Source organism: Rhinolophus ferrumequinum, chromosome 2 (assembly GCF_004115265.2).
Source record: "Rhinolophus ferrumequinum isolate MPI-CBG mRhiFer1 chromosome 2, mRhiFer1_v1.p, whole genome shotgun sequence".
NCBI classification, from domain to species: Eukaryota; Metazoa; Chordata; class Mammalia; order Chiroptera; family Rhinolophidae; genus Rhinolophus; species Rhinolophus ferrumequinum.
The window spans coordinates 102,223,398-102,233,988 of record NC_046285.1 but is presented as its reverse complement, the minus strand read 5'-3'; the positions used below and the strand labels follow the sequence as shown (position 1 = coordinate 102,233,988).

At 46.7% G+C, this 10,591-nt stretch overlaps 1 protein-coding gene across 1 annotated transcript; it reads right to left on the bottom strand.

The window, feature by feature from the left end:
• Positions 1 to 1,220: 1,220 nt before the first annotated feature.
• On the bottom strand, positions 1,221 to 10,198 carry RIPPLY3 (ripply transcriptional repressor 3). Its single transcript, XM_033087706.1, has 4 exons — positions 9,827 to 10,198; positions 8,880 to 8,946; positions 5,103 to 5,170; positions 1,221 to 2,159 (listed from the first exon to the last, which is right to left on the bottom strand). Exons 1-4 carry the CDS (start codon positions 9,928 to 9,930, stop codon positions 1,838 to 1,840), a joined length of 561 nt encoding a protein of 186 aa, XP_032943597.1. The 5' UTR covers positions 9,931 to 10,198; the 3' UTR covers positions 1,221 to 1,837.
• Positions 10,199 to 10,591: the final 393 nt, after the last annotated feature.

Sequence of the window (10,591 nt, the reverse complement as noted above, 5' to 3'; positions counted from 1 at the left end):
TATTTTGTAATGTGCATATTAGCCTGTAAATTGATCATATGAAATTGCCATTTTTATAGGTCAAAACAGCTGAACATGGGTCAAATGGTACAGTTTATAAGTGAATATATATTAGGGTGAGGAGTCAACTTCTTTTAATGACAGGGACACATGATCAAATGCGTGGAGCTTGTGCAGGTGTGGCCTTTATGTAGCCAACCCACGCCTCCGCAATAACCACGAGAACCGAGGAGTCCAGAGATCACCATCTCCGGTCACAAATACCGGACTCCCAGTATTTATGATTCCATCCCTGGCCATTTTCCAGATTTGCCCCAAACTGGCCATTTCTAAGTAATTTAAGACAAGTGTACTGTGCAGCACATTTTAAATTTGGGTGCCATCAGCCTGCAGACTAGGTTTGGTTTCTTAATGGTAAGCTGGCGATTGGGTCAGATGTTTTTTTAGTAAAACTGATTTATTAAGAAAACTAAACAAAGCCAAATGTGATGACTTAAGCTCCAGCCCAAGCACCACATGAAGAGAGAGTAAAACTAAGGCTTCTAATATTTTTCCTTTAAAGCGCAGCAAAATAGGAGGCCATTTTAAATCCTTTCTGAAGTAAGCCCAGGTGAAATTGTTTTTAAGCTTGAAAAAAAAAGTACTTTAGATATGTAAAAGAAACAATAAAATAATAAAGATTAAAAAAGAAAAATAATAAAATTTTAAAAAAGAAAAACGTAATTTTTTAAAGAGAAGGACAGGAGAGGGTGACTTTTACTTAGCGATGTATATTTTTCTATACTGTCTGAATTACTAAAGTCTTTGCATGTGTTTCTCCTATTTTTTAGTATTACTAGATTATTTGAACATTGAGGTTATAGACCACTTTGTTTTCCTTTTAATACTTCTTCTACATTCTTAAAAACAATAAATATAATTTAAAGAGTTAAATATAGAAACATCCTGACAGACTTTTAAAAGCTTTAAAGAACTAATTAAATCTAAAAATATATTAAACAAAAAAGGTGATTACCAAACATTTTTTATTTCAAAACATTGATTTCAAGTAGAAACGTATACAATGTACTGTATGCAGGAAGACAAGCATACATAAGATAGTTAAGTAAAAAAACCTTGACGAGCACACTCGTTTGGTCTTCCAAATATTTAAAAAGTGAAAATAATTTTACATTAGATACTTTGATTGAAAACAGTGTTATTCAAGTAACAAGGCCAAAGCAGTCCCCAACAGAGTTCAAGGTTTTCTCTCTATTCAAACACACAACCCTTAGACAACAATCACATACATTTTTATCCAGAACGGTCCCCTAAAATCCGTATCTTTTTATTTCTGTCATTCTTATAGGAATCATTGTGTGTTGTTTTTCAGAAATAATTTTTTTTTTCCAGAATGCCACTAAGCAACTACATCAACCCTTGGACAGTACGGTATCATTTTTACCAACGCAGAAATAGCTAAACGATGAGTCTCCGGTTAAGTGAGTGGCATGGGTGGCGTATTAATCTATATTGGAGCAATCTGTCAATTGATCAACAGAGCGACAATGCAGAATGTGCTTTGAAAGTTGGCCCGACCTGATATAAGAACCCATGTTGACAGAAACCTTCTCTTGGTCCTAGAATCCTTTCTCAACAGTACGCTTGAGCGCTCTGAAGATGAGTCACCCGAAGGAAAAGTGAAAGCTGAGGTCTTGCCATGAGTAGAGTGCCGGCCAAAGTAGCCCTTGCTCCCCCCGTACACCCAGGGGAAATGCAGCGCCCAGGCACACCTGTCTCCATGAGCGCAGGTGAGGCAGCTCGGGCGTGGGAGGGAGACCCCATCTATTTGGATGACTCATGCGCACTGGGCACCCCCGGGAGAGCCACCGTCGTCGGGAAGCAGACCCTTACCGCCCAGGCCACTGCGTCCTCCGGATGTCCGTCCTGGGTGTGTCAGCCGCTCTCTGCTCACTCTTCCTAGGCCGTTTTCCTCAGGACCTTCCGCGTCCTGGCACCGAAGGTCGCAGGGCTCGGCCTCCTCCTCCTCGTGCTCTCCATCCTCTGGGTCGGATTCGTCGTTGTAGAAATGAATGGTGGCTTGCACTGGGAAACTGGCCAGCACTTTTTCCCCGGAACTCTGCAAATATTCTTGACGCTTTGAAATGGGTAAATAAAGTCTGATATTTAAGAAAAGAAAATACAGCATTAATGAACTTGAAAGAGTCCTGAACTCCATCTAGAGGATCTTTTTCCCCGGAAGCAGCTAACTCCCAACCTTCCTCTCTGATTTTGCCTTCTCTGCACACAGCGTTTGTTGGTTGGTTGGTTGGTTGATTTTCAAGTCACCAGAACACAAAACTATGGGCAGATGAGGGGAACTGGTAAGGAACCCCACACTCGTTCAAAAATCAGCTATAATCTGAGTGAGCAAATCCATTGAGGATAAAGGATGTGCTTCCATGAAGGTAAAGGGAAATGAAAACATTTAGTTCCAAGATTAAGAGACTCTGATCACATGGGGGACCTGACTCAACGGGGGAATTAATGTCCTATTTAGGTGACGCCCCCAAGCATGGGGAACGCTGTGGCCCTTTGGGTTCTAGAGGACATTTGACTCTGATACCCTGATCTAGAAGAGAAGCAGCTGACCTTTCTGGATGTTGCCATAAAGAAGCCATAAGGGTGGCGTCCTCACTTTTCCATAATAGAAAAAAGCAACTCTGGCTTTTTGTTTAGTAGGAAGAGAATAGACAGATTGGGGGTTGAGGACAGAGAGAGAGAAAGGAAGGAAGGAAGGAAGAAAAGGAGGGGGGCAAGAAAAAGAAAGAAAATGTACAAAATTTGAAACCTCCAAATTCAGGTTTTTGTGGTTTTAGGATTCCAATTATACATGGGAAAGTATTTCAAATACCCCCCACCCTCTCCATACTCTCTTATCCTTGTGTCGTTCACTAATTTGTTTGCATTTCCTCCTGTGGTCTTCTGAAAAACTGAGAGGGATTATCAGTTGATCACTGCTTCTTTGCAAAGCTGGTTTCAATTTCCCCCTTTTTGGATAGAGGAGGAAAAAAGGAGAGAGAAACCACCCTGCTATGAATATTGCATGACAATTTTGAACTAAAATTTCAAAGAGACCAGTGATTTTCCACCTCCAGGGGACATGGGGCACTGTGGGACCGGCATGTAGTGGGTGGAGACCAGGGATGTCGCTAAACACCCTACAAGGACCAGGACAGCTTCTAACAACGAAGAATGATCCAGTGCAAAATGTCAATGGTGCTGAGGAGATATATATATCTCAGTAATACAAGCATAGGTTAGTGGTTGCCTATGTTAAAACTTAGGTGTTACGCTGATGTACAGTAGTCCCCTTATCCGTGGGGGCTATGTCCCAAGACCCCCAGGGGATGCCAGAAACCACGGATAGTACCAAATCCCATATATGCTATGTTCTTTCCTATACATATATATGTACCTACGATTAAGTTTAATTTACAAATAAAGCACAGTAAGAGATTGACAACAATAATGAAATGGAATGATTCTAACAATATTCTGTAATAACAGTTATGGTAATAGCTTTGGGGCCATTATTAAGTCAAATACGTGTCGCTTGAACACAAGCACTGTGACACCTCGACAGTGGATCTAGTAACCGAGTCAGCTACTAAGTGAATTTTCCATTTAATATTTTCGGACTGTGGTGAACCGCGGTAACTGAAACAGTGAAAAGCAAAATCGCAGATAAGGGGAGACTACTGTATTTGCAGGCAAATTTGAATGGGTAGGGTGTCTGGAATTTGCTTTAAAATAATCCAAAAACAATTTAAAAAAAAAAAAAAAGAGTTGGGAGAGGGTGACAAACATGATCAGATCCGAAGAATGTGGATAATTACTGAGACTGGTACTGGGCACATGGGGATTTATTGTGCTGTTCTGTGTACTTTTGTGTATATTTTCTTTAATAAAGAGGTAAGATAAAATAGTTTATTCAGTTTGCCACGCATGCCTCACCAGTCGCTGCATGGTCAATGAATCAAAAATTGGGGAGCAACAGCCGCAGAGCGTCCGGCGAGGCGAGGCAGGCCGGCGGCAGGTGTTGCAGGTGAACGCTCAGAGGGCCTGAGGGAGGGGATTGTGCCAGCTGCAGGTCGGGCTCACCTAGGGAGCCTATAAAAATACCCACCGCGGCCTTTCCCCAGCACAAGTGTGTCAGAATCCTTGTTTCTGTACCAGTAAAGCTTCCCCAGTGATTCCACGAGGATTAATAACCATTGACAGAACGGACACCAGGAAAGCTTCCGTTTTCCAAAAGTCACTCTTTGACCGTCTGAGGGGCTGTAAACTTCATCTCCAGCAATTAGGTTGGTGCAAAAGTAACTGCGGTTTTTACAATTATTTTCAACCTTTTAAACCACAATTCCTTTTGCACCAACCTACCAGTATCTTTGGGTTTTATCAGAGTTTCCACTGTCCCAGGATACACGGCGTAAAAATTCTTTGAGGAGAGGTAGGAGAGTAGACTAGGTTCATTCTGGTGAAGGAAATGAGAGATGCAGAGAGGCAGCCGGAGAGGAATAGGAGAAAGACGGGGACAGAAGAACAAGTCAAAGTCCTAAGCATGAGTCCCTTGCCCGCCACGACTGTGAGGCACTACTGAGAGAGGCAGGGGAACCAATTGTGGGGGCACCCACCCAACCCCTCAGCCAGTCAACACGTATGAGTATGACCACTTTGCCGTAGACAATATACTAACTGATCCACTGGAAGAGAACTAGAAATGTACCTGAATATCTAAGTAAATGAGCCGATATGCTTATACAATTCATATTCAATTAAATTTAACACAAGACATAATATGCAATGAGAGGTATAAAACAGCAGTATAAAGGAAAGAGAAGCCAATTCCAACTTGCAACTGAAACACTGAATGCATGAATGGATTCTACAAATCCCACACAATCTCCTTGAAATTCCTTGGATAAATAGTAACTACATAATATGGAGAATACGGAATTATTTACCCCTTTGTTGAAAATGCATACAGTTGAAGACACAAAAGTGTATTAAGGCTTATATTAAAAGGAATTAATGGATTTCTTACTGTGAAGTCATGTTACCTTACAGGGTGCTGAAACCCAAACGCCCCCTTTGATCCAGAAGTTTGTTGGTCACCCCCAGGCTGAAGCTGTAAAGACAGACACACACAAACACACACATAGTCAAGAAGCCTCTGAAGTAGCATCCTGAAATTTAAAAAAACAAAATCTAAGTAGCCTGCATGTGTTAGTATCAGTAGATTTGAGAGATAGTTTGACCGTCTCAACGGTATTTGAGAAGCCGTCTTCCTCTTATTGCCCTCAGCCATGTCCAGGACACTGGAGGGATTCAAAGGGGACAAAGAGGAGTCCCACACAGTCCCTCAGTTCTGGAGTTTTGAACCCAGTGGGGAGAGACACACCTGTAGACAAGTAACTGCACTACAAAAGGTCACCCAGTAAGATGCTCGTGGTTCTAAGTGGGAGGGGCATCAGGAAAGCGGCACGGAGTGGGGGGGGCCGGCAGAGACACCAGTGGGTGTAAAATTCAGAGACCACTCTGGGTGGAGGAGATCATTAAATTCCGAGGGGTGGGAAAATCGAGCCCAGGTGGGGTAGGGTGACGAGCTGTGTGGAATGAACGAGAGGCCGTGTTGGTAAAAGGGCTCCAACAGAAAATGGAGTCCTAGTTACTGGAACGTCTTGAGTACCCACTGTGGAATCTAAGTTTCATTCTGAGACAGGCACTAAAGACCATTACTGATTTTTTGAGCTGGGAGTTCAACAGTCAGACCTGTGTTTTAAGGGTAACCGGGGGCAGCCGGCAGCAATGCAAAGCTTAGATCGTGGAGGTAAGGGCTTGAAGGCACCTGGCAGGAGGTGATGAAGATTTGAACTCAGGCAATAGCTACCAGAAGGGAAAGGAAAGATGGATTCCAAGGACACTTCAGTCGCATCCAAAAGGCCCGTGACCACTTGAATAACAAGAGTGGAGGACAAGGAAGTTAGTCTCCGCAGCTAAGGACAACACTGATGGAGATGAGACACAAGCAGAGAGACAGCCAGGGTGGTCCTGTACCTGTGACCGGTGTGAGCACGAGGAGGCGGAGGGACAGTCACACTCTAGACCATCTGCGGACGACTTGAAAGTGAGTTGAAATGGGCTGGGGCAAAGGATCAGAAACCCTGAGCCCTTGATTTGCATGGAGTTTAGTGGAACCAGATAGGGAATGACACAGAACTTTCTAGAGCATGACAAGAACGAACGACTGAGGCTTGTCTGACACCAACGCTCACCATGTTATTCCAGCTTTTAGGGGACCTTTGGGTGTGTATGTGTGGCTTTTGTGAGCAAACATCATTGCATTTTACCAGCCATAGTTTTACAACATGCTGTGGTGAGCTAGGGAAAATAAAATGAGGCTCTCTGGAATAAAATCTTTTGGGGGCATTGGGAAATTTCGTCTGTATTCAGCTCTGTTTGTGACTGTTCAGGCTCACTCTACCACTCTAAGCAGTCCTGGGCTGTCAGAGGTGGTTTTACGCCCTGGACAGGAGGGACCCAATGCGAGGATGCAATCTTTGGTGGACACCAAAAGGCATGGTTCGACGGTACAGAAAAATAGCTTCCTTTAACTGAGTAATTCTAACCAGATGTTGTGAAACCCACGGTACACCTTCATAAATTGCAAAAACTTTACCCCACAAATATATACAGCTTTAAAAACTTTATATCACAAATATCCTCTTATTAAAGATCATTTTATGATGGTGGAAATGTCTAAATATTCACACTTTGATAATTTAAGGGAAACAGAAATGTATACACAGTGACCACTGTGTTTAAGATGTGTGTGTGTGTGTGTGTGTGTGTGTGTGTGTGTGTGTTCTTAGGGGCGAGACAACAAGTACCAGCAGAGACTTTCATGAGGGTCTTGCCTTCTCTTACTCTCCCACCCCCACCCCCACCCCCGTGCATGCCTCTGATTCCACTAAAGCAAAGAGGTAGAAACGCTGGAAGATGGGAGGATGGGCCCAGGAGAACACAGTCCCTGACATCTCCCTCCAGGAAATTGCCTCCTTTGCAGGGCCAACAAATAGCCAGGAGGGACCTGGAACAGAGGTCAACAAAGGTTGAAGTTGTCGCTCATTTTTTTTCCCCAGGCAAGGGAGGGAGACAGCTCTCAAGGGGATGTCGGGACACCAAATGGGTGAGGGTGACTCGGCTGCTCAGGGGACAGGGCTTTTTTAAGCCTTCCCTCGAATTTCTCGAGAAATGCATAGGAGGGCTCTGGAGCCGAGGAATTCTCCTGCATTGTCGGGAGAGGGCGCTGTTGAGCAAGAAGCGTTCCCTTCCCGCGCGTGAGGGGAGTGGGGGCGATCACCAGGCTGGGGCGCCGGGGAACCTTGCGCTGTACCGGGGGCCGGCAGTCGCCCGCCCCTGACCTTTCCGCTCCGCCAACTGGGCTCTGCAAAGAGCTAGCTCCGGGGAGCCGGGCAGCGAGCGCTACCTTCCCTACGGAACACTCAGCCTCTACCCTCCCCCCCACCAAATCCCTGAACACAACTGCTCCATCCAAGGATGATCGTGCCATGATGATCAACTAGAAAGTTGCTACAGCTTAACATTTTCCTGTAATCTTCATTTTCCTCACAAATGGCCTTCTCATCACAATAGGGGAAAAAAACAACGGCCTTACATTAGGAAGTATGCTACAGTATTTTTATTCCTGCAACTGATAAGCTCCATATACATTTCATTTAAAAGAAAATTGGATAATTGTAAGCTTCTATATTCTCTCTCCCAAGCACCTTTTAAGTCTTATATTTAAGAATCTAGGTTTGAATGCAAAAGAAGGACTTGATTTCCATTATTTAGCTATTGCATGTATTTAATAATAATTTGGGTTACAGAAAATCATATCTACCTCAGTAATTTAATTTTTATTTGCACCATTCTTTAAATGACAGCAACTGAATTAAAACTCCCATTACTCAGATTAATTTAATAAAGTAGCCTAAATATCAAAATATCAAAATACAGTGAAAGGTCTGCTTTCCCCCACCTGAGTTTCTTATCATATTACAAATCACTGCACACTAAAACATATGCCACCTGTGTTATGTAAATTAAATACACGGTCCTCCTAGTCTCCTTAACTCTTCAGCATTTTAAAAGTCATCCATTTATATTTTAAAATATAACAAAGAAAGGTACATTCCATGAAAGCAAGTCATTACTTCAATTAAGTATAAAGCAATGTAGTTACCCATGCAGGAAACAAAAGAATAGTGGTTGCGATTAATCTTCGCCCACAAAGCCGTCCGCTGGAGTGTATTTGCTCAGACAACATGAGTTACCCCAGGAGTGCTTGCAGACAGGGCCGAAAGTGCTTCAGAAAGGGCCAGACAGCAGGTGAGGGTTTTTAACCACACCTTGTGGGCACCCCAAACTGGTCTCTGCCCTTATTTGCGCTGTGGCACCAGCCCAGCGCTAATGGCACACTCAGCTTTTCTCTAAGGCCAGGGGACAGGCAGCCTTCTCCCCTCCTCTCTACTTGCTGGTATGCAGGAAAAAGCACGACATGGAAGAAATCTCTTACAATGCCCGTGAAACAGCTATGCCAGAGTGGCCTCGCTTTTCAAAAAAGGAAAAGCAAGCAGGAGCCCAGTCTACATGTGACTCAGGTCTGATCAACACCTGGCTCACAGGCTCCTATTGCAGACCCTGGATGCTTCTGCATTAAACGACCAAGGGAGGGACAGGCCAAGGGGACCTTTCATGTTCCTTTATCTCAGAGGTGGTGCCACTTTTCTGGCTGAACTGGTGGTACCTACAACGCCCACACTTCACCTTACCGGGCTTCCAGTTCCGGTCCGCTCAGCATCTCTGGGTGTCGGGACCCAAGGTCTCCATGGTGTAGGGCTGGAAAGGCAGGGACCAGGAGTGAACCCCAGTATTCTCTGCTGTCTCTTAAAATGTCATAAGAGTTATTCTTATCATTTCTAATGTCTGCCTGAAAAAAGTCACTGGACACCCCAGAATGTCCTCCCAAGTTCTCAGCCTACAAATGTCATTTGTTTTTTTTCCTCCTGCCACATTCCCAGTTCTCTGTCCTCATTGGGCTTTGAGAAGTCCCAAATCTGATACAATTACCAGGGGACACGTTAGTTCAGGGATTTCTCTCCCCGCCGGACTAGACTCTTCAATTCAGATTACCCGCGACCTCCACTGCTGGCTACTTGGTCTCTCATTAATTTCAAACGCATCACCTCGGTTATTGAAGGATTCTGACTCTACAGAGATGATTCTGCGATGCTCAAAGTAGGGATCTGTGTCTCCTCTCTGGCTGCCTGGCCACGCAGCCCCTTCCACGCCTTCCCAGCTAGTTTGATTTCCTTAAGCTTTACTGCCTCGAAAAGGGCTGGTGCACGGAGTCAGCGAACGCTGAGCCCCAAGTATAAGGCAAACAAAGACTGTCACCAAGACTGTGACAGTCAACGTGAGGGGATCCCCGTTGCAAGGCAAGCTGAGGGGTCCCAAGACGTCGAAGTTCTCAGCCCGGAGAATTTCAGATCTACAAACGAAAGCGTTGGCCTGTTTCCACGCGGGCACCTCCTGGACCTCTGCACTTGAGAACTGTGCTCTGGAACGCAGGGGACTCTACGCCCCTGCCTCTGGCTAAGGAACTTGCTCGGCGTCGCGATGGGGTTCGGGGACTCAGCGCCTCCGGAGCATCCCGCTCTGCGCTCCCAGTACCACGGCGTCGCGCGACTCTGGACGCATTTAGCGGGGACACCCTCACCTCTCGGGCCCGCGCGGCGGCGGTGGCCTCCGGGAACCGTCCGCGGGGCAGTGACAGACGCGACCCCGCGCCTCTCGGGCTCCGGACGCCGACTCGGGTCTCATGGTGCCCGCGGAGCCCGCGACACGGCAACGGCGCCAGAGACTCGGCCGCGCCTGTAACCGCTCCGGCGAAGGCGCTTACCTACCAGCGCGCTCCGCGCCAGGTTTAAAAACGGGGGCGGGGAGGGGAGAGGACAAGGAAACCCGGAGGGGGCGGAGAGGGCACCGGAGAAGCTCCGGGAGGAGACGGGGGAGGCGGGCAGGGGGAGGGGACAAGAAAGGCTCCAGGAGGGAGCGCCGCGCCCAGACGGGGAGGAGGGGTATCAGGGAGGAGACTCGGGAAGCCGGGGGCAAAGATGGGGAGGGGACAAAGGAAACCTAGGGAGGGTCGCCAAGGGCTGGGGCGAGGAAGCTTGGGAAGGGGACGGCGGGAAGTGACACGGGAAGCCCAGGGAGGAGGACACGTGGGGGGGCGGAGCCGTGGGCGTTTCCATCGGGCGCCCTCCCTCCCCGGTTGGGGGTGGCGGCGTGCTTGCCCAGGGGCCTCCCCACGTAGTGTGGGGGTCCCTGGCTCCTTCCGACCCTTTTGGGGTTCCCAGCGGCGCTCGGGATTCTGGTTCCTGCGCGAGCGTCTAGGTCCCCAGGTTTTGCGGAACCTCACGTCCAGCACTGTAAAACGGCCTTGAGGTTTTGGGGGCGGCTACAGAGGCCTCGGGACCGTGTG